Source organism: Schistocerca piceifrons, chromosome 2 (genome assembly GCF_021461385.2).
Source record: "Schistocerca piceifrons isolate TAMUIC-IGC-003096 chromosome 2, iqSchPice1.1, whole genome shotgun sequence".
In the NCBI taxonomy this organism is placed as follows: domain Eukaryota; kingdom Metazoa; phylum Arthropoda; class Insecta; order Orthoptera; family Acrididae; genus Schistocerca; species Schistocerca piceifrons.
In genome coordinates, this window is record NC_060139.1 from 480,484,709 (window position 1) to 480,510,220 (window position 25,512).

The 25,512-nt window shown below is 37.4% G+C and overlaps 1 protein-coding gene across 1 annotated transcript in view; it reads left to right on the forward strand.

The window, feature by feature from the left end:
* The window catches only part of LOC124776483 (transmembrane protein 115-like), a 46,942-nt gene that overhangs the window by 15,874 nt on the left and 5,556 nt on the right, over nt 1-25,512 (forward strand). Inside the window, exon 2 of the mRNA XM_047251497.1 lies at nt 25,143-25,316. Within this exon, the coding sequence (XP_047107453.1) occupies nt 25,143-25,316 (174 nt within the window). The remainder of the gene's footprint in view (nt 1-25,142; nt 25,317-25,512) is intronic.

Below are 25,512 nucleotides of genomic sequence, written 5' to 3' on the forward strand. Positions count from 1 at the left end.
TCATATGAGACATCCAGAGATTTGAGTGGTCTGCCCTCCTCCCCAGTCTGTTGAAAACTATTCTTCTTCCCTCCCTCACAAAGGAAACAGCAGTTCCAAGAACTAGGAATTGGATCTTGAAATTTTCGCTATGTAATGCCTATTTGATGATGGTTCTGGAGTACAGCCAGTCATTGTTCTCAACCACACACAGTATTTTGTTTGGCTACCTGCAAGATATCTTCAGCTGAGCCATTGAAGATTGATATCAGTAATCCACATTTATTAGTGCCACATACACATTTAGCACATGCGCTATGATCTTAATGATTAAACCAACCTCACTTCCAGCAGACAGCTCTCTTGATGTTGCAGCTACGAACCTCCCACGTCTGACAGGGTGCTGCTTACTGAGAGCGAATTGTGGAATTAATTCAGTTTACTGCAAGCTCGCTCACAGAGATTTATGTGTGTAGTCTTTAAAATTTCATCATCCATCGTAAACTGCGAGTGTACTTAAGACACTTGTATGTGGAGCATACACATTTACCGATTCTGAGTATGTGACTGAGCAGCTCTCCTATTAAAAAGCAGTCTTCAGGAAAATAGATATTCCATTCAACAGGTCAACAGAACCTTATCAGTTAAAGCAAAAAAATCATCCCTTGTACATTCCAGAATACTGTGGTCATAACCTCCTTGCAAAATGAATCAAGTTTCATCATTTTTGTGCAAGGCTAGCAGCTTTCATGAACTGCTTTGATCACTGTTTCATTTCTGACATGGCATGGTTTACTCATATCACAAATACAGTAATAAAATCTGTTAGGTTCTTACCATAATGGTGCAGCCATTGTTGGGAATCTTTTTCTACATTTCCTTTGGATTAGCATTCAACACATGTGACACATGTCTTGCAGAAACCTTTCTAGTTAATTGTATGTGTAAAATGTACCATACTCTCTGATGTGCCTATCGATTAGTATGTCACAGTAAGTTTCTTTGTTTTGGATAGTCTACCACGAGCTTCGAATTAGTTGCTGTTGGTGGTAGACTATCTGCAACAAAGAAATTTATTGTGGTATACTAATCCGTTACAATAAAAAAACGCACAATGCAAGTACTTTGGAAATATATATAACATTAACACATTGCTTATGTTGTTTACAATGTAAAAACAAAATTTCATTGATGTCATTGCAATCTTTATGCTGAGAACTTTGACCTAATTATTAGGCAGTTAAATTGCTTAGATAATTAATGTAAATCTCTCTGGTTTCCAGCTGAATGAGTTCGTCATAAAGGTGCTTATCAGTCCCATGAATTTCAGGTGAAGTGTCGAAACAACACCTTTGTTGAACTCATATAGGCACTATAGCACCACAGGCTGCGCCCTCCCCCACCTGCCATCATCTCAGGGCGCTATTGATATTAAGGGAACATTAATTTGTAACCTTGTTTCATTTGTGTCACCTACTTCTTTTCACTATAACTTTCATTTTAATTATGTGGTAGGCGGTCCTCTTGCAGTTATCATTTTACTTCATAGGAGTGTACAACCATCTAATAGATTCTAAATTAAACACATTTGATAATCAGAAGGGCAACATTTGAAGCCTTCAGTGACTACCATATCAAATCTTATCAAAAACCTCTCACAAAAATCAAAGAAATTCCAGTCATATGTAAAGAAAGTGAGTGTCTTCGTAATTAGTGTCCAGACACTCTTGGACAGTGAGGAGCTGAAGTTGAGGGCAGTTATGCAGAAGCAGAAGTGCTGAATTTTGCTTTCAAGTGTTCTCTTATGAAGGAAGATACAGGATCTTGTCCCTGTTTAATTCTTGCTCTGTTCCAAAGATGAGTGTTACTGCACCATCAATGTTGATAAACAGCTCGTCACAAAAATTGAACAACGCCCTAGGACCCAATGGAATGTGTCAGATTCTATATCTTGTGACTGAGTTAGGCCCCTTTTCAACCATAAAGTACTAAGATACTTCAAGCAAAAAGAAAGAAAGCAAGCTTACATCACACCCTTTTACAAGAAAGATAGAAGTGATCGACAAAATTTTTAAAAGATTTCATGATGCCTTCAGCTGCCATTTTTTTTTTTTTTTTTTTTTTTTTTTTTAATTTCAAGTACGATTGTACAATTTCAGCCTTAGGCCATTTTCAGTTATCTGAAACGGAAGCATTATACATTAGTGACACTTGTGATTTTGATATAGGAACAAGTAATATCTGTAGACGTACTCGGCACATTTAACTTAGGATGATTTTTAGTAGTAAATTATGCCATGTATGTCGTTGCTCTGATGACTCCATGTTATGCTCATAAAATAAATTAGAGATGTTTTACACTATTTTAGGAGCATATTACTTTCGAGCAGTTGTTGCAAAGCTCTTATATGTAAGGCTTCTGTTTTAAATACTTGAAAATGGCCTAAGGCTGAAATTGTACAATCGTATATGAAATAAAGAGAATGGCAGCTGAAAGCATCATGAAATCTTTTTAAAAATTCATCGCAGCTGCAGACACTGATGCTTTGAAAATTGTTGTACACTCTTAAAACATATTCTAAACTCAAATGTGATAGGGTATCTCAAAAGAGTGATCTCCTCCATGACAACCAGCATGAATTCTGAAAACATGGATTGTGTGAAATCCAACTTGCATTTTTATCACAAGACGTCCTGAAAGCCATGGATCGAGACAGTCAGGGAGATGCAGTATTACTCAGTTGTTGAAAAGCATTTGATTCAGCAGTACACCTAAGCTTATTATCAAAAGTACGATCGTATGAGGTATCAAACGAAATTTGTGACTGGATTGAGGATTTCTTGTTTGGAAGACACAGTGTGTTATCTTGGATGGAGATGCATTGGTAGGTGTAGCAGTAACTTCAGGCACATCACAGGGAAGTGTGTTGAGGCCCTTGCTGCTCATGTTGTATAGTAACGAGGTGGGAGGCAATACTAGTAGTAACCTCAGATTTTTTTTTACAAATTATGTGGTGCTATTTGAAATAGGCTCCACAAATACCATGCCAAGATTTGAGAGCAGTATCCTATGACTACAGTGTTACCCATGATCTGTGGCGCATGTAATGCAGCGAAGAGATTAACATCGTTGGCTGCCACACTGTGGATTGCCAGTTAAACCCAACCAGTAGCAGTTATTTTTTGTTTAGTATTTATCATTTGTGGAAGGTTCTTGAAATATCTTATGTTTGAGATGTTTGTGTATTTTGCAACATTGAGTATTTGAATAAATACCAGCACTCTGCAATATTTGATGTTTGTATAGGTAACACACTCCGTTTGGGAGTTATGTTCTCTCTGTATATTGGTGTTTGTAATATACATGCTTTCAGTGTTAAATGCTATACTTTACTAGTGACCATGCTTTTGGATTTGGACTTGATTGTGATTATGACATGACATTATTTGGTGGAGATACTGGATAGTTCAAAACAGCACTGTGACTCCAATTAGACAATGTAAAAGCTGTCACCTAAATGGACAGCAACCAGAATATGAGCTGTACATTGTTCCCAGAGTCTGTATATTCAAGGCACCAATGAATTCCAAGCCAGCAGTAAGTCAGCTGCACATGAGGAATCCATCATTTTTTTACAGAGACACTGACCACGACCCAACAAAATGGCTGAAAGGATTCAACCAAGATGCCAGATATAACAGGAGGGATGATATGATGTGTTTGGCAAATGTTTACTTTTACTTGGACAGCATAGCTCAGCATTGATTCGACAGAAACGAAAGAAGCTCAATAGTGGGGATAAATTACAGGGAGAACTGAAGAAAATATTTGCAACAAGCAGCAGCAATTCTGCTCGTGGAAGAACAGTTATACAACAGGGCCTTAGCCCTATGCCACGTTGTGAATCCAAATATGACAGTAGCTGACAAAGTCTCACATTTTATGAAAGGAGGTGCAGAAGACATGTATGGAGCTTTTCTGGTAAAAGATGTCACGACAGCTGAGGAAATCGTTAAGTGGTGCCAGTGCATCGAGGAGAAGGAATAGAAAGAATTGGATGAAACAAGTAGTATGTTTCCTTTGGCAGTTGTGGGATATCAGTACGGCCTCGCCTTTCGTATATGGCAGGCAGTGCGAGAAGAGATACAACATTTTATGGCAACCAGAGCTGTTGGACCAGGTAAGCAAGAGATAGCGGCCATGAATATCAATCCTGTACATCGGAGGTAATTTCACATTGCAACATCACCCACAAGACGACAACTGGCTATCATCCACAGAAGAATGGCCTCACAGAGTGCTTAATAAGATAGTGGAAGATATACTCTTGATGTACGTTAATGTTGAACGGAGAGACTGGGATACAGTATTGCCTGTAGTGACATTCGCACACTCCATGACGAAGCAAGACGCTACAGGCTGTACGCCATTCTTTCTGCTCCACAATTATGAGACTGAATTGTCAATGGATACAGTGTTCTCATTTTAAGCAGATGATACTCAGGATGACTACAGGAGCTCATCACCACCAGGACTGAAGAAGCGAGACAGATGCCTTGCATATGGCACTGAACACCCAGGAGGAAGCGCGAGAGCACTATAACACCAAGCACATACAGCCTAGAAGACTAGGTATGGATTTTTACGCCTGTGTAAAAAGTGGGACTATCAGAAAAGTTACTAGAGTGCTACTTTGGGCTGGATTGAAGCCTTTGTTGCTTGTTAGACATCACATATGAAGTCAAGGATTATGATCCGTCATCAAGAAGATAAAAGCACAGAGATGTCACTGTGTCCTTCTTACGAAGCTGTGTTACAACCAGAGGTGCAGATCGGCCGTTGGAGATTCAAGGAAGCTGAAGACCCCCACCTCCTCTCATTGCTCATGAAGCATCGACATTAGGGGCTACCATAGTGAAGAGGATGTAACACTACACCAGAATATGAGGACCTGCCAGTGCTTTCTGAAGATCTCAATCCAGGGTGGTGTTTTGGCTACAGTGAGAACTTCTGAAAGAGTGGGTCACAGTTTCACTAGTATGTGGGGGCAGTGCTAGAACCAGAATGAAATTTTCACTCGGCAGTAGAGTGTGCGCTGATATGAAACTTCCTGGCAGATTAAAACTCTGTGCCAAACCGAGACTCGAACTCAGGACCTTTGCCTTTCGCGGGCACGTGGTAGAGCGCTTGCCCGCGAAAGGCAAAGGTCCCGAGTTCGAGGCTTGGTCTGGCACGCAGTTTTAATCTTCCAGGAAGTTTCTGTGCTGGAACCACTTCAAACCCAACTGCTAGCAATCATTTGTTATTTAGTATTTATCATTTCTGGAAGGTTCTTAAAATATCTTAAGTTTGTAATGTTTGTGTATACTATGAATAGGCCAATTAACTGGTATGCTTGTGCAAACTGGCTCGCTAATGATAGTTCTATGGAGATGTATCACTTCACGGTGACTAATTAATACCTACATAAACTAGTATTTTGTGATTATTTTATTCACATGTTGAACATAAATACTCTCAATGTCAGTTAACACTATTTATTTTGCTTTTCACTGAAACACCAATGTCTGGTAGCACCTTCTAAGCACTGTTAATTCACAGGTGAGCTTTTAAGTTACAGTTTGTGAATGAGCTTCTGTGGATATATTTTGTTCTCTCCACTGCGGAAAAATGTTGCCCACACAAGTATGTAGGTCCAGACATTGACGTAATCGTAGCAGCAAACCTGTTATGTCATTGAAATTTTTGCTGAGTGAAATTTCATTATGAACTTTATCATGCAACTGCCTGTACCACTGCAGGTCTGACTGTAGCTAGGTATCCTGCACTGAAATCGTGTAAACTGATATTGGTGTGTTTGATCTTCACATCGCACTTTCTAACACGGCCATAAACTTACTTTTCATTGATTTAAAAAGAGCTACTTACCACTTTAAGCACTGTGCCAGTAAGTATATGTGCCTCGTCTAAGGGTGTATTTATGCTGCCACCTTGCTGGCATGGCCTGATGATGATGAATCAAACCCACTGCAGCTTATCAGTTCATTTAATGTGCACCACCGCTGCTCACTGTGATCGTGCCAGGAGATGATATCAAGTTGGTTTGTGTTTCACATTGTGGTGGTCACCAAATGTCCAGAAACTTGAGCTATGATTGGCTGCTTCAAGGTCACTTCAGCAGTGCCATGTTCGACTCTGCTTGATAAATGAATAGATACAGAGTAATTGCTCCCGACGAGCAGCGAGGCTGCAGTGTAAAAGCAACAAGGCACCTGACTGGCAGTGAGGTGCTATGTGTTAGCAGTGAGGATGCAGCATAAATACAAACTAAGGCTATGGTGACCTTAACACACAGTTATTCCTCTGAAGAGAGTGTACAATGTGCACTGCCGCTGTGATGCATTATGACGTCTGACTGAGACATTCTACCACAAACTCTCACTACACGGGCAGTGAGTGAGTGTGAGCAGTCGTGGTCACCTAGCCGCCTCCTGAACAGGCCTGTTCTAGAATTTCTGATGTTTGTATAAATCCCAGCATTTGGAACATACGGTGTTAACATAAATAACTTCAGTCTCCATCCAGGAGGTCAGTTCCATAAATGTGCTCTCCGTGCCAAGTATTGTATTTCATTGATCACCCTGCTTTCAGGTTTGGGCTTGAGTGTGGATATGTCTTGACAATATCAGTGAGTCACAGTTGGAATCAGTCAATTCTTACAAACACTTGGGTGTATGAATTTGTATGGCCAGGAAATGGAACAATCACATAATCTGAATCATAGGTAAAGCAGGTGGACTCCTTCAGTTCATTGGTAGGATACTGGGAAAATAGTCACTCTGTTAAGGAGATTTCTGACAACACACTAGTGTGAACCATACCGAATAGGTTTAACTGTAAATATTCAGTATACACAAAGAAGGGCAGCATGAATGTTTGTTTGGCCCATGTGAGAATGCCATGGAATTGCCAAAAAACTGAACTGGCAGACACTTGAAGATAGACACCATCTATCCCATGGAAACCTACTTACAAAGTTTCATGAACTAGTATTAAGTGAGGGATATGGGAATATACTGTAACCTCTTCATACGAATTGTCGCAAAGATATGAATAGACTAGTTACAGCACTTACAGAAGCATTTAAGCACACATTCTTCTAGTGCTTTGGTTGCAAATGGAATGGGAAAAAATTATAGTGTGTGGTACATTGGGAAATAACCTCTGCATTTCACTTCACAGCAATTTGCAGAGGATGAATGTAGATGTAAATCAGTAACCCAAAGCATTTATGGCATAGAAATAAGACTAGTTTGGTTTCAGTTTCTACAATGTAAGGAAAACGTAGCTGATACTTACCATTAAGATTACAAGTTAAGCTGCAGACAGGCACAATTAAAAACTTACACGTTAGCTTTTAGCAACAGTCTTCATTAGAAAAGAAACATACACACATTCACTCACAGAAGTAAGCACACCTTATGCACACATGACTGCCATCTCTGCCAACTCGGACCAGAATGCAACTGTCACATGGAATGGAAGCAGCAGTCTGGAGAGGGCAGAGAGGGGGGGGGGGGGGAGGGGGAAGGATAGCAGTGTACTGGTGGGGGAAGAGAGGAGCACTGTCTGGCAGAGTGTCCAGGCACTAGACAGCCAACAGGTGCGGTGTCGGGAGGCTGTGGGGCTGGGAGATGGGGAGAGGGGGGGGAAGAAGCAGAAAAGGAGAAGAGCCGGGAAGAATGGGCAGGTGCATTGACAGAGGGTGGCAAACAAAGAGGGTGGGAGACGAGGATAGGGAGAATGCGGTAGGACAGAGGGGGGTGGAAACTGTTGGGTGGAGATCGGGTGGAGACTGGGATAATTTCAGGAGGATAATTTCAGGAGTGAAGAGTGTTTTTGAAGGATAACTTCCATCTACAAAGTTCAGAAAACTGGTGGTTGAGTTGAGGCTCCAAATGGCATGGATAGTGAAGCAGCCATAGAAATCCAGCATGTTGTGCCACAGACTGAGCGATAAGCAAAGAATCATGACAGAGGTAGATAGCTGAATTAGATTCAGCGTCATAACCAAAGAGTAGTCTCAGCAGTCTTTGTTGATCAGATTGAAATTCTGGCGACTAGAGTCCTTTCTTTCAGTTACTAAAAAGTTTTGATGATACCCTCAGTTGTGTAACCAACACCCGGAACCATCTGTTTTACACAAAATAATTTTAAGTAGACGCTCTTCTGCTAGAGGGGCTTGAAGCAAAGGTATCTAGTAAGCAAAACAAATCAATTTATTCTGCTTATTGCTGCAGAAGTTTTCATTTTTGCTATTGAAAATTTGACATTATGCTGTTGTGAAGCACATACAAACATATAAGACATGTGTATAAGGAAAATATAATGGGGAGACTACAATAGTGCAGACAGTTACTATGTACACTGATTTGCTTACAAATAATTGGTGCCATGTTCAAGGCATGTAACGTGTATGAACAGTAACACAGGTGAAGCCATTATGTTACTTCTGTCAGTGTTATCTCCATTGTAAGTATTACCTCTGCCATTCCAATTACAACTTCCATGCTTGCATGCATTTTGAATTTGGCATTATGTTGTAGTATAAATACCTGTGATTCCTTAACAAGTTGTAAAAAGGGGTACAGTCCTACAAGGGCACCATTGCTTGTAACTCATGTCTGTGCCATGTCATGACTCCAGTTATTTGTAAGTATGTATGTGTTAGCAGATTCCCAAGTTTGCAGCTGAAGCTACTGTTCTCATCTCATTATGTTTTCCTGATAAGTTTATAGACGATTGTTAGTGGTATAACATTGAAATTCTTGTACAAAACAGACTGTGGGCCTAAGTTACAAGAAGTTAATTCTGGCTTTACTGCCAGCTTGACAACTAAGTTGAGAACAAATTTCTCCGTGTATATTTGGACTCAAAAGTGACTAGTTTCATTGTTATATTTCATAAAGGACAGACTACCACTTACCTATAGGTGAAGGTACAAATGTACTTTTCTAGGTACTACACACATCCGCATGCAGCTGTTTCCAGACATTATGGCAAATGCATATTATGTTGTGATTTTTGGTAGCTGCCACCAGCAATTATTACTTTAATGAACATGCTGTGTTTTCAAAACGCGTGTGCGTGGATGTGTGTCTAGTACTTGATGGTGTTCATTTATATGATCGTAAATGAGTGAGTGGCAGCCTGTTCTCCAATTTGAGTTAATTCCATTGTGGATTTCAATTATTGTAATTTCTTGAATATGTTCAGATATAGATACAAAAATATTGGCCAATATACTAAATTTCAGCACTTAATAATAACACAAATTTATTAAACATTAAATATAGTAACAGTTAACAAATGTTTGACAACTGTTTTAAACTCATCTTTTAAACCTTATTCAGAGGATATCCAGTAAAAACTAAGCCAATTCTAGTACAAAACCACCTGCTCTTTCAAATGAAATAAGAATAAAGAAAATAGGATGTGATAATATGTAGCAATACATCATCAGGGTATTACACAAATGTGGTTCAAAAATTTTGATATGTTTACATAATAATTACTTCCAAAATACTCACAGATAACTGTTGTAGCTCAGTAGAATGGCTAACAAGTAACTGTGAAGGTTCTAAAGAGCACTTTGTATACTGCATCTATTCAAAAATTGTCACAGGCAAAACATGACTGAAAAATTTCTGTGATTTACATTTTCTGCAACTCCGACATCATGTTGTACGAAAATGGTTAATTACAAAGCCTTAAATTTTAAATATGTTGTTATGGTATTCAGTCTGAAGACTAGTTTGATGGAGCTCTCCATGCTACTCTATCCTGTGTGAGCCTCATCATCTCTTAATAATTATTGCAACTTACAATCTTCTGTTTCTGCATACTCCATTCATCTCTTGGACTCCCTCTCTGATTTTTACCCCCCCCCCCCCCCTTCCACACACACACACACACACACACACACGTATGCACACAAACTGACAAATTGGTGATCCCTTGATGTCCTAGAATGTGTCCTACCAACTGATCCTGTCTTCTGATCAGGTTATGTCACAAGTTTCTTTTCTCTACCCAATTGTGTTCAGTACTTCTTCATTACTTAGATGATCTACCCATCTAATCCTCAGCATTCTTCTGTAGCACCATATTTCAAAAGTTTCTATCTCTTCTTATCGAAACTGTTTATCATCCATGTTTCAGTTCCATATATGGCTACATTCAGTTCAAATACTTTCGGAAAAGACTTCCTAACACTTAAATCTAATTTCGATGTTAACAAATTTCTCTTCTTCAGGAACGCTTTCCTTGTCATTGCCAGTCTATATTTTTTGTCCTCCCTACTTTGGCCATCATCAGTTATTTTGCCACGCAAATAGCAAACCTCATATACTACTTTCAGTGTCTCATTTCCTAATCTAATTCTCTCAGCACCACCTGAGTTAACTAGACTACATTCCATTATCTTTGTTTTGCATTTGTTGATGTTTGTCCTGTATTCTGCCTTCAAGACAGTGCCCATTCTGTTCAGCAGCTCTTCCAAGTCATTTACCGTCTCTGGCAGAATTACAATGTCATTGACAAACCTCAAAGTTTTTATTTCATCTCCCTGCACTTAAATCCCTACTCCAAATTTTTCATTGGTTTTCTTTACTGCTTGCTCAGTGCACAAATTGAATAACATCGGGGATAGTCTACAAACTTGTCCCAACCCCCGTCTCAATCACTGCTTCCCTTTCATGCCGCTTGATTCTTACAGTGGCTGTCTGGTTTCTGTACAGGTTTTAAATGGCCTTTCGCTCCCTGTATTTTACCCCTACTACCTTCAGAATTTTAAAGAGAGTATCCCAGTCAACATCGCCAAAAGCTTGCTGTAAGTTTACGAATGCTATAAACATAGGTTTGCCTTTCCTTGACTTATCTTCTAAGATAAGTCATAGGGTCAGTTGCCTCTGGTATTCCAACATTTCTATAGAATCCATACTGATCTTCACCGAGATTGTCTTCCAACAGTTTTTCCATTCGTCTGTAAAGAATTTGTGTTAGTATTTTGCAACCATAACTATTAAACTGATAGCTCGGTAATTTTAACACCTGTCAACACCTGCTTTCTTTGGGATTGGAATTATTATATTATTCTTGAAGTCTGAGGGTATTTCACCTGTCTCATACATCTTGCTCACTAGATGAAAGAGTTTTGTCGTGGCTTGCTATCCCAAGACTATCAGTATTCTGACAGAATGTTGTCTAATACAGGCTTTGTTTCAACTTTGGTCTTTCAGTACTGTGTCAAATTCTTCTCACAGTATATCTCCCATCTCGTTTTCATTTGTGTCTTATTTCATTCTATAATATTGTCTTGAAGTTCATCTCTCTTGTATAGATACACTATATACTCCTTTCAGTTTTCCCTTCTTTGTGTAGGTCTAGTTTTCCATCTGACCTCTTGATATTCAGACAGCTGCTTCTCTTTTCTCTAGGCCTCTGTAATTTTCCTGTAGGTGATATATAACTTTCCCTAGTGATATATGCCTTTAAATCCTTACATTTGTCCTCTAGCCATCCGAGGTTAGCCATTTTGCAGTTCCTGTCACACTCATTTTTTAGGTGTTTGTATTCCCTTGTGCCTTCTTCATTTGCTACATTTTTATATTTTCTCCTTTCACAATTAAATTCAGTGTCTCCTGTGTTAGCCAAGGCTTTCTACTAGACTTTGTATTTTATCTATTTGATCCTCTGCTGCCTTCATTATTTGTCTTTGAGAGCCACCCATTTGTCTTTTACTGTATTCTTTCCTCACATTCCAGTCAGTCATTGCCTAACACTCCCCCCCCCCCCCCCCCCCCCTGAAGTTCTCAACAGTCTTTGGTTGTTTTAACTAATCCATGTCCTGTCTCCATAATTTTCTACCTTTTAGCAATTTCTTCAATTTTAATTTGCTGTTCATAACCAATAATTTGTGGTCAGAGTCCATGTCAGCCCCTGGTAATGTCTTAAAATAGGGCCAATCCAAATGAAGTGGTCCAATACAAATTAAGTTGGTTGCTTGACCATTTTTAAATATTTTAATTTTTTTATATGTGATTACCCTATAATTGAGAAGTTCAAAACAGATTTTTTTTTTAAAAAATTTACCTTTCACCTGTACTGAATGGCGGCCATTTTCGTTTGTAAGTGCAAAAATAAGAATATCTCTGCACTGGGTTAAGTTACAACATTGCAATTGACATGATTGTTTTTAGAAAAATGTCCTCTCCAACATTGTCTCTTACACCAAATATCCTAAATTCAAAAATAACCAGTCAAAATGACCTCCAAAGTTTGGTATCCAAATTTTCAAAAATCCACTTTTTAGCCCAAAAATAATAAACAAGGAGTGATTTATGAGAGTCTGTTTTTTTTTCCTTATAGTTAGATATCATACACTACTAGCCTCATATAGAGCAAGAACACTTACAAATGTTTCCTTAATTTTTTATGAATTTTTGAAATTTGAAAATTTTAATTTTTTGTAAAGCTTGGGGTTAGTTATCTCAAGTGAGACTGAATATAAAAATATTATTTTTGCTGTTGCCTATTCATGTGTGGTATCGATGGGATATAATCAATTATTATTGAAGTAAGGTACTGAATTATATACAAAAGTGGAAACATCACTGAAATTAACATTTATATTTTGACATACTTAAAATAGATATTCTCAATTAACATCCTTCAAGATACGACTGTTCCTAAACCTGGTGGTGAATTTTCTTTTTATTTCTTCAGACAGCTTCTGTGTTATGGAATAAGACCCCCCCCCCCCCCCCCCCCAGTTGCTGTGGTAAGTTCAAGCACTGAAAGTTTCTTTAAAACGTTTTTCATTGGTATCCAAACTTTGTCACTAGTCGAGTTCTTGGATTATGTTCCTGGGCCAGCAGGGTGGTAAAAAAGCACAAAAACATCATTGTTTTCCAAACTTATTCTTTCAGCCTCTGCAAGCCACCACTGTTCATCATAAACACACACACCACTATACCATTCATTGTTAAAGACAGAGATGTAATTTTACTGACACAATGATCCTCATAAATTTCGATTTCTGATGTTTCATAGCATCGAACTAAGTTTTCTGCAATGCCCAGGAATTTGTGGAAATGCCTTGTTCCTTCTATTGCTATACAGTTTTCAAATGTGATTTGAAGTGTTGTTCCTTGCAAAAGACATACATGTCCTGTACTGTTAGAATTTGGTCTGTGGTTGGTCTTTATAGGCTGGCTTAACTTACTTCACATTTTGTTGTACGTCCTACCCCATCACATGCATTTGTACCATGGCAAGATGCAAAAAAGTGCCATTCAGCCTCCAACCCCCAAAGTCTACTTTGTGCTTGCACAGATTTGAAAAATTATTTTTGTTCTTATACTGACTACCACTTCCATCTGAAAAGTATATCAGCATCTCAACTGTGGGAAAATGTTTGTTTATGTAATTTATTACATATTTTTGAAACACATGTACAGCCAAAGTGTTGTGCTCCAAGTAGTCACTTAGAATGCAAATTGAAGAACTGCAAACTTTATCTTTCTCATTTTTAAAGTAGAGAATAAATGGATGCACTGTTGCATGGTTGTTGACCCAGTGGTATCCTTGTGTTGCATCCTGAATTACAAACATAAAATTTTCTGCAAAATCAGCTAGCACTATGCATTCAGTTTCATGAAGTTGTGCTATTTTGCCCTTCAAAAACTTACTTTGGATTTTAGGAACATAGTGGTGACTTTTGAGTTTTTGTAAGTTATCAATTAAAGATTCCAAGTTCTCTTCCTGAGATTCAACCACTGTTATCATTTCTGCCCTGTCAGTTGTGACCCACTTTTTGAAGGTAATACTGTTTGGCATTTCCTCGCCATATTCGTGAAACAATTCGATAATGGTTTTCTTACCAGGGCATTTATTACACAAACTCATTATGCAGTCATAACTGTTAGTGTCACAGACCCATTGACTCTAGTAACTCTTTGTAGTTAAGATCACTGAGTTTTGCACCCACAGTCATCATCATGACATTTTGATGATATAAACAAACACACACGGAGTGTGTCCATGAGGATCCAGCCAAAATACATCACTTAGGGCAGAGGTCACAAAATTATGACCTTCCAATTTTGCATTCAGGATGAGAATTTTTGAAAGCTACATGAAGTTCATTTAAGCTTTACAGCACTAGTCATTTCTGCTTTGTTACTTTATTTATAACAACTCTTTTGCTATCTTTGCAACCTGGGCACATTCTACTGTTTTCATCATCTTTAAAAAAACTGCTGGAGCTTTTTAATTGTTTCTTCACTTATACCTACTCATTTCTTCTTTCCTAAAACTGGAAGAATGCCTTGCTCTTCCACTAATTTTCGGGTTAGTTTAACCAAATGATGAGAAACGTTGAATTCATGAAGAATTTTTTTTTCTCTTCACCATGGGTCAGGGAGGAAACTTAAAATTTTAACTTTTTCCTCTTTAGCTGTCACTGAACATTTAATTTTTAATTTCTCTATTAAGCTCAAGTATTCAGTGTCAGATGATGCTTGTGGTAGGTTTTCTTCTTCTTTAGAAATAATGTTGGTATCTGTATTATTAAAGCATGACTCCACATCTTGTGTAATTTTGGCTGAAATTTGTTGTACCTTATTTTCAATAGGTGCTTTTCTTTTTCTGCTACTTAATTTTATTATTTTTGAAGTAGGAGATACATTTAACTTAGAACAAGCAAAATTCAGTATGCTAACTGCTTCCACATTAGGAACAAGGTTACATGATTCTGGTTCTGGATCCACAACAAATATTTTTGAGTAACAATTTGGGCACAGGGAATTTCCAGGAATCACATTACATTTCACTTGGGAAGTAGTTTCACATAACAAGGACAGATGTTCAAGTTTTATTTCCCTCAATTCTTTAGTAATAGGTTTTTTATGAACTTGGGAAAGTGGATCACAGCACTTTCTTCCAAAAATGTGATTGTACTTCAGAATATATTTTTTCTCACCATACTCACACACTGATATTACAAAAGAACTTACTTGAAATTTAAACAAAGTTTGTCTAACTTCATCAAAGTCATTGAAATTTTTCAACTTTTTTGAAACTGAACCATAAACTGTTTTATGATACACTTCACTCACTATCTGTCCATAGGAGCACTGTTCATCCATGTTCTTGCATTCCATTTAATCTCTCAAAATTAATTACAAATTACACACAGAACAAAGCACATAACACATTCTACACTCTTGACGAAGTATGTACATCCACTCTAACAGACTCAGAACAGACTGACTACATCAATGCCACACCCAGCAATAATGTACTTCTTTATTGACAATAAACCTAAACATAAATGGGCATTTTTATTAACATAGAACAAAAGCGAAAGTCCCTATTGTTTAATATTGCATTATTAAAAATAAGTAAACTAAATGAAAATTGGGTGATAGTGCTAACTAAATATATGTCACAATTAAATTTTATTACAATGAAATAATAAACCATTTAGATAGGCAACAGCCATAAGATCAGTTGTAGAGTAAATGTGAATTATCTCCTCATTTTCAAAAATTCAGATCTTTGTTCACACTCAGATATCAATGTTGAAATATTTACAGTTTGCTCCCATCATTTAGGTGTACAAACTGTGCAAAAATAATATTTTTATATTCAGTCCCACTTGAGATAACTAACCCCAAGCTTTACAAAAAATGAAAATTTTCAAATTTCAAAAATTCGTAAAAAATTAAGGAAACATTTGTAAGTGTTCTTGCTCTATATGAGGCTAGTAGTGCATGATATCTAACTATAGGAAAAAAAATAGACTCTCATATCGCTCCTTGTTTGTTATTTTTGGGCCGGAAAAGTGGATTTTTGAAAATGTGGATACCAATCTTTGGAGGTCATTTTGACTAGTTATTTTTGAATTTAGGGTATTTTGTGTAAAAGACAATGTTGTAGAGGACATTTTTCTAAAAACAATCATGTCAATTGCAATGTTTTTACTTAAACCAATGCTGAGATATTCCAATTTTTGCTGATGTCTCCAGACTGAAAAATCGCCACGTGCCTACAAATAAAAATGGCCACCATCCAGTAAAGGTTCAAGATAAATTATTTTCAAAAACTGTTTTGAACTTGTCAAATATAGGGCCATCACATATAAAGAAATTAAAATATTTAAAAATGGTCAAACAACCATCACTGAACCACTTCATATGGATTGACCCAATATGAAATTTGGTTACTATTATATAATATCAGTCTGAGGCCTTCCAGCGTCTCCAGGTCGCTCTTTAAGAGCGTCAAGAGCATAAAAAGTTGTGTTTCTGATCCAAATATTTCCACTGTGTTAGTAGTATTAGTTTCAATTTTAAGCCTTCTTAAATTTGGCCAAAAGTGTTGTAGAGCTAGCATGACGTTATACATCCATCAACTGAAAGCCTCCTGGAACCTTGAAACTTTCATATCTTGACCTCAGATTTTGCGGGGCTTAATTTTTTTCAACTGGGAACATTTTTGCAAAATTTATTTTAAATTGGAGATGTTCAGGTAGCGATGATTCCTAAAACTCATCCACTTGATATCGAATGACACTATACCTAAAGTGCTTTGTTGTTGATAAACCATGATGCAAATATTGAGCAGGGCCCATAAGTTGTTACACTAGCAGGTAATGTAATATTTGGAAGATCTACAGTGGGTGTCAGAGTAAGTGTTAAAAGGTAGTTAAATTAAAAAACAAATGGATGATTGTATACCAGTGGTTTCCAACCTGGAGCTAATTATTCCTTGAGGGGTACAATGCTTCATTCCCATTTTCAGAGGAGTAAAAACAAAAGGGTTCAGTTGTATTTCAGTCAAGAAACTAAAGATCTTTACTATATCACTGTTGTGTAATGCATAATTTACCAATAATTACATTTATCATAAAGAAGACATGTTAAATTGCAGATGGGCACAATAGACACTTACACAAAGCTTTTGGCCACAGCCTTCGTCAGCAAACGACGGGAGGGGGGGGGGGCAAAAAAAAAGACCACACACACACACACACACACACACACACACACACACACACACACACACACACGACCACCAACAGTTGGCAGTCAGTTGCATGTGTGAGGTGTGTGTACATGTGTGTATGAATGGTTGTGTGTGTGTGTGTGTGTGTGTGTGTGTGTGTGTGTGTGTGTGTGTGTGTGTGTCTCTTTTGCTGATGAAAGCAGTGGCCGAAAGCTTGGTGTAAGTCTCTTTTAATTGTGCTGTCTGCAGCTGAACATGTCTTATTTACAGTAAGTAGCAATCTACTTTTTCCTACATTGTTGATATTCCTGCATGGATTTTCTGTTGTTCAGTAATTACATTTTTTATTTGAACACTACTGTTAATGTGTGGCACAATGTGATAGAGGCTACAGCTTGTGATGTGAATTCATGATAATCATCTTGCTCACATAGTCCACCCACTACATACATACTTTGTACCATGCCTCTATGACAGAAAAGTTGAGACATATACATCACATATGATGTATGCTTAAATATCTCATAAAAATGACCTCCAGGTTATAGGTAGTTCCCACAGTAGATCAGAAATTCCTTCATTATTCACTTTGGAACAATAAAAGAACTAATTGACAGCACACCATAACAGTAACTATATAATGGCTGCTCACTGCTGTAGTTCCTACACTCTTCCTCTTAGTGTTTATCCAATGTTAGCAGAGTCTACTTGTTGACACATTTGGCTCCATTTGGGTCTGTCAATGGCATCTTCATAGGTGGCATTGATTAATCCTGTATCCTTCTTGATGTGGTCCACACATCATGTTTTGGGTCTGCCACGAGGTCGTCGGCCATTTGTGTCCAGGTGCATAGCTGTTATTGCCATCAAGTCTGTTTTACTGTGCTTGATGTGTCCATGCCATCTTAACCTGCTTTCCTGTAGTTTGTGTGAGATGGGTGCAAGTCCAAGTCACCATCGAGCATCGACGTTTGTTGCATGGACAAAACTGTTAAGCATAAGGGACCATTGAAGCATGCGCATTTCCATCATGTGGAGAGCCTGCTCGTGCTTTGTCATCATTGGCCAACACTCCGACCCATAAAGTGCAACTAGGCATACTACAGTCCTATAAACCTTAGACTTAAGACATAAGGGCATATGGTGATCACACAAGACACTGGTCACCTGGCATTATATCTTCCAGCCTGTGTTAACATGGCCATGGACATCCAGTAGACTTTCGCCATCACTGCATATGAGTAAGCCAAGATATTTGAATTGCTCTACGCTCTTCAGATCTCCTCCCCCGACTTTGATGGTCCCCAGTGGTTTGAATACCACACTCCATGTGTTCTGCCTTCTTGCTATTCAGTTGCAGGACAAATTTACCTACTCATTGATTCTATTACTGTGAGTTCCTGGAGGTCTTCACTGTGTTTGCTTGCCAGTAAAACATCATCAGCATATAGAAGTGACCAAGGGTGGGATGACTGTAGGTCGTATGTCACAGTGTCCATATGGAGGATGAACAGTAGGTGAGGCAGTGGTGAACCTGGATGTACTCTGACATTGATAGTAAAAGGGGATGATGTTCCCACAGCACATTGGACATTGCTGGAGACATTTCGATATAGCAGTTGTACCCATCGGATGTAAGCTTGTGAGATCGTAATGCATGCCAAATAAGCTGATGTGGGACATTTCAGAGGCCTTTTCCAGGTCTAGGAATGACATATGAATATCCTTGTTCTTTTCAAAGTGTTTCTCAATAAATATCTGAGCAGCATGAATGGCACCTTTGGTTCTACTTCCTTTGATAAACCCACATTGATTCGGGGTGATAGAAACAGTTGCTCGGAGCCTGGTGTCTATAAGCCACTCAAAGATCTTCATGATTTGACAGAGCAGTCAAATTGGTTGATACTGTGAGCATTCTGTCATATCACCTTTTCCCTGTAGGACTATTGATAGCCTGAAGTCTTCCAGTTTTTGCCAGTCCGAAGTAAGTAGTCCAGCAATCTAGTAATTAACAAACAATAGGCCTAAGGTTTTCTTTTTAATTTGGTTTATTTTAAATGGAGTTGCAGACTGTAGGTTGCTGGGGAGAGGAGTGATGCAGAGGAAACATGTTGTGTAACAACTGGCTACCCTCAATATGGATAGCTAATTTCCTTTTTCTGAGAAGAATATGTTAAAAATAAACAGAACCAGTTGTCTCATTGATTCATTAGTTCATGATTTAATGAAACATCTGAATGAAATATCATATATCTTTTGTCATTTAAAAAATAAGCATTCAAAGAAAATTCTTTTTCATTTTAAAGTTTAGTTAGGCGATGGAAGAAGAGGGGGGGGGGGGGGGGGGGCAGGGAGATTGCTATCTGAAATCTGATTGCACTAAGGGTGGTCTCAGAAAGATTGGAAACCACTGTTATGTACCAACCAGTACTGAATCAAATGAATATAGTTGTGATGTTGAAGTATAAACTTATTTACATGTGCTAACCTGCCCCCATTGGCTTTGCCTCAGTCAAATCTGGCTGAAAATTGCCAGAAGTAAGCTGTTTCAAATGATATGGTTTACCTCAGGTTTACGGTTCAGACACTTTAACTGCACTCTGATGTTGAATAACCTATGGTTTGTCAGTAATTATTATGATGCACAGATAATTGGTTACCCACATACCGCACTCAGTTGGTGTCCTATAATGTGATTGTTCGAGTGCAGTAACCGAACACTGAAGTGACACAAAAGTTCATGTGTGGCAAACAGATTTTTAACCCAGTCATTGAATAAAGTTCTCAAATCGCTGTCCTTAAAATCTAGCGGTCAAATTAATACAATGAACAATGCAAACAGTAAGCAACTATTTGAGATAACACTGTTCATATTCTGATCTTGTTATCAGGTGGAGCATTGTTGAAGTCTAGCACAGTCCATAATAATAATTACATGCTCCCTGTCCAGTAATTCATTGAAAACAATCACTAAATTACAGAATGATCTGGATGTGAAATTTAGATAAAACTTAATACACAGTAGTCATTGCAGTTTGTGCTAACTTGTCTGCAATACATTTTCCCTTAAAGGTAGATGTAGGTCTTGCAAATTTCATGACCTTCTGCATACTGACTAAAAAGGCCTCCAACAGCCTCTCTTTTATAAAATCATAATAATTAGAACTACATTTATCTATTGTTGTTCACTGGCTTTTTACATATTTTAATTAAATATTTATGTTCTCGAATTGAACAGTGGAGGAAGATTCTTCTGAATGTGAACCTTTAGATAAAACACTAATTGATGAAGTCTTCTTGGATTATCAGCCAAGTCAAGGCGTTGTTCCGCGGCAATGTTTCAACGAGTTTCCCATTTGTCGTCTTCAGGCAAAGTGACTTCACGTGAAGATAACAAGTATGAAACTTGTTCAAACGTTGCTGCAGAACATGCCTTGACCCGGCTGATAATCCGTGAAGACTTCACTTGAAGATAAGAAGTAGGAAACTTCTTGAAATGTTGCTGCTGAATGATGCCTTGACTTGACTGATAACCTGAGAAGACATCATCATCGAGATTCACAGAGAAAGTCTAAATTCGCTCAAAACAGTATTTACTATTGAATTATGCTGCCTAGTTTGCCAAAATACAATGTTCTATTTCAGCAACAATGTTTTAGGTATGAATGCTAATTACTCTGAAACTAAATAAGACTAGAAGTTGCTAACATATTTTCAACATTAGCTGTATAAATGCTGCTGTCCTTTACATGGCTTTTTCATCTAAATTATCAGAAAGTTGGCTATCAGGTACATGTTTACATGTGAAAATGATAACAAATTTTTATATTACTGATATTTGTAATTAGCACAGGTTCTAGGGAAATTGATTACACTTGTTAGTTCCAGTTAACAAAAGTAAGGGCATGGATAATAAAGCCTTGAGTTAATTTTCAAGGTTTTTGTTCTGTGCACGTCATAAAAGGGGGGGGGGGGTTGGTGGAGTGAAACATTCACCTGCCATGTTCCAAGGTGTCTGGAGAAATTACACCAATGAATGTTACTGCAACAAGACAAACATTATCGTTAAAACCAGCATATCATTCAGAAAGAGAAGATATTCTAACCAGCAGAGGGAGACAAGGAAGGCGAGAGAGGTTTCAGTTACCTTCACCAGCTTTATGTGCCATTCAGAAAAGACAGGACAGAGTTGGAGGTTCGTATTGTCTTGAATGCAACTGTAAGACTATAAAAGAAATGTTTTACACCAGTCTGAAGGACAAACATTACTTGTGGAGAGAAACATCAAACTTTACACTGCTGATAGTTTGTAGGTGACGTAATGCTATAACGTTTAAAAATGTGTGTAGAGACAGGATGTCATAGACAACTTGGAAACAACAAATAGTATGTTTCTCTTTGTGAGCTAGAAGCATAAATTGCAGTTTTGTATGCCGGAGGCTTTCTTGGCCCATGGGAATTGGTCAGAAAACTTGGGATCACATTTCTTTTGCAAAACTTCAAGAGACAGATTTAAAGAGAATATGAAATTTTTAGACTTAAGTATCAGACAATTTTCTTGTATCAGAAGTTTGTAATCGGTTTGTTGAAGATTGTTCCCCACTTTACCGGGTGGGTCAAAACATCACACGTTATGAACAGTTCTTTTCCAACAACATGAGATAAATTTGACATTTAAATTCTGTTAGCGGTGAATGCGCACATTAAATATACATGCAGCTGGGAAAGAAAGAGCATCAGTCAGAGAAATAAGCCCTTTTTGAATAACGTGTCACGGAACTTATGGTGCATTAGAATCGGAAGGAATGTAACCACAGATAATATTTTTCCAAATCATTACATCTGATGACCAGAATATTTAAGAGCAGGGGTTAAGCCAACTGGGTACAGTGAACAATCCAAGAAAAGAGAATAATATCAAAAGCACCATTGTATGAAACTAGTATTATGACACATGGAAATACAGCCTTGTCTGATTATTAAGGCAAGAAATATAAAAATGTTCTTGTTCTCAGTGTTTTCCAAAAGCCTTTAAATATTACAATAAAATGAAATATGGAATGGATACACTGGACTATATAGCTAGAGAATATATGGTAAAGCAGCTTTGTTGGATTGGTCAGTAGATCTACAAATGTTGTACCATGCATTTAATTTTTCCATAATAAATGCACAAATTCTGTAAGGGTCAGCTAAAGGAACATTATCTGCCTTAAGCTGTTTCTGCAGCATCTGAACAGCGAGTAAAAACATTGACAGCAGAGCAATGTGCCAAAATTCAGGAACAAGACAACTGACAGACGTGACTCCTTATACCATAAAGAATCCAGTCACAAATAAAAATGATAATTAGTAATGAAAAATGTTGAGTTTCAGTTTGTGTGTTATTTTCACAAACAGTTTTTTTGTTGCAATTAATAATTTCTTAAAATAGCTCTGACACTGTGATCAGTTTGGCCACTGTCACAGTTTCAAGTATGTAAAATGTCCTTCAGTTCTAGTTAAAATGTTTTATGCCAGCTTATGTATTGTTTTTTTGTTAGTCACTAGTAGCAATATATTACCAACAATTCTTCTCATGGAACGCTTCATGCAGGCTTAAATTTTGCAGTAACTAGGACTAATTGCAGTAAGTTGAGATTGTGACATGCTGAACTGACATCTGCAACGTATACAGACCTTACTTATTGCTCGTAGTGTCTGACATCCCTACTCTCATGCTCTTACCAGATCTTGCATTTACTTCCTACTGTTGTGATAAGTAGGGGTTTATCAGATGAGTGCTATACAGGGTGTCTTATGAGAAATGGTCGTATTGAGGGATATGACTGGAACAATCATTTGAAGCAAAAAACTTCATGTGGACATACACTCTATTCTGAGTGGTTTATGTGATAGAACACATTTACATACACCCTATTTTGAGTGGTTTCTGAGATAGAACACATTTAATGTACATTTTTATTAATTTTCTGTATTATTGAATGTAAGTTCACACATGTACAACAATTAATAAACTTTACAACATGTATTATGCAAAGTGTCATTTGAAAAATATGAATTTTAAAGGCATTCACCTCTAAGGATCATCATACATTTCACATTACAGTTGTTGTACAGCTCACAATCTGACTTCATCCAACCCCATAAACAAAAATCTAATGGCATAAGGTATGGCAATCTTTGTGAGCAGTTAATTGTACTACCACTACAATTCCAGCAATAATTGTAAGTGCGGTTGAGATGTTCCCTCACACGTCAGGTAAAATTTGGAGGGGCTTCGTCATGCTAGACGTACATTGCAGTTCATGTGGCCAAAGACATGGTCTCAAGGCGTCCAACAAACAAATTTAGGATGGGCTAGAAGGAAAGATAATAGAGGCTGAATGCGTGAGACATACATGTGCATAACACTAGCCAAAAACAAATGTACGGAATATGTGGGCTCTTTCTTGAAAACCATTCAGAGTAGGGCATATATCCGTATGAAGTTTTGAAGTTTTTTGCTTCAAATAAGCATTCTTGATATATCACTGAATATGGGGGACACCATGTATATTAGTTGAATTCCATTCCTCCTGGGACATTAGTTGAATTGTATCTACTCATTGCTTTGTCTATTCAGTTCATGTTATAATTTCTAACTTGTTTTGTTTTTTTGTGATTCCTAAAACACCAGTGTTGTGTGCCAGTGGCATTTATTGTACTGCAGTGGAATATTGCACTTAATGCATATCTCTTTGTATCTAAATTCCCCAGATTTTACCAACAGTGGCCTCCATGTGATTCCAGTTTGCCATAGATGTGCAATTAAAACTTTATTTCTCCAAAAAGTTACTAACTTATGACTGTACTGGTACTATTTATTGTTACCCATGTAGTGGAAATACATACAGGGTGATTCACAAAGATATGCAAATAATTTAATATGTGATTCTACAAGCAAAACTAAAGAGAAAAGTTCATATAAACACAGATCTGCAAATGCTTAGTTACGGAGTTATGGTTAATAAAAGATTTTGCATGATATTTAGCAACTTCGCTAATATGAAGCCATCACAAAACTATAAGAGATTAAAGTAAAGCATGATTTCCATTTATTTTGTTGTTATTGATGTGGCGAATCTAATAAAACATGTCCCAGATGTGAATCCCGGATGTGTATCTGCAGTAGTTTTCCAGAACATCCAGAGAAGCAAAGATGTAATTTCATAAAATTTTTAATTTATTAACTACTTGGCCCAATTTTTTCTAAATTCCAAACAATTGCATAAAGTTTTCAACAGAAGTTGTAGAGAATTTAATTTTGGAAAATGATGCTAATAATGTTAACAGAAACTGTTTGAATGTGTCAGATAATCTGCTTTTATTAATACCATAGCACACGTGAATTTATGTTAAACCGGAAAAAATAAAGCTCAGTATTAAGGAAGTTGTACAGTGTATGTACAATTTCACAATATGTTCACAATAAATCTTCAAAAATGTCTCCACCAAGTTCAATGCATTTAGCTGCACGTGTATGAACAGATTATGTTGCTCTTTTCTGTTTCACAGGGGTGTTCTTAATTTCGTCTATTGCATTCATAATGCGAGCAAGTAATGCCTCATGTGTGTTAACTTTGCCCTCGTAAACAAAACTAACTTGTTTCAAGGTTAGGAAATGGCTGAAACAACTCACTAACGGTTGCCAACAATGACATAAATGTTTCTCCATTCTTAATGGAAAATACACAAATTTATTTGTATAATAATCTTTGCTTCTCTGGATGTTCTGGAAAACTACTGCAGATACACATTTGGGATATGTTTTTTTAGATTCAGCAGACCAATAACAACAAAATAAATGGAAATTGTACTTTACTTTAACCTTGTACAGTTTTGCAATGGCTTCATATTAGCGAAGTTGCTAAATTTCAGGCAAAATCTTTTATTAGCAGTAACTCTGTAACTAAACATTTGCAGACCAATGTTTATATCGACTATTTTCTTTAGTTTTTCTTGTGGAATAACATTAAAATATTTGCATACCTTCGTGAATCACCCTGTATATCTAATGATTGTGTTTAATGCTTTGTATCTGTTTTTGCAGTTTCTTCCCAAATGTACTGCAACCACCCATTGCAGTTCTGAGCAACACTGTGCATGGATTTCTTGTGCGTATGGGAATATGCAGGCGAATGGTACGGCGGTATGATATGTCTGCTCCTGCAGGTATCACTATTAGCTTGCCTGGCATTGACCCACAGGATATGGAAAGACGCAGGTAAATGTTATAAATTATGAAAGTCCTACCCCCTAGAAATTCAATAAATCCAAGGATAGAACTGTTGTGTATTATCTCAGTCAGTAATAAACAGCACAGTTGCAGTAACAAGAAATATAAGGAAAAATGGTTGAATCCTAAGTAGGCATGGAAATTTGTTTGTGAAGGAAGGGAATTTTTGAATAATATTAGTTTC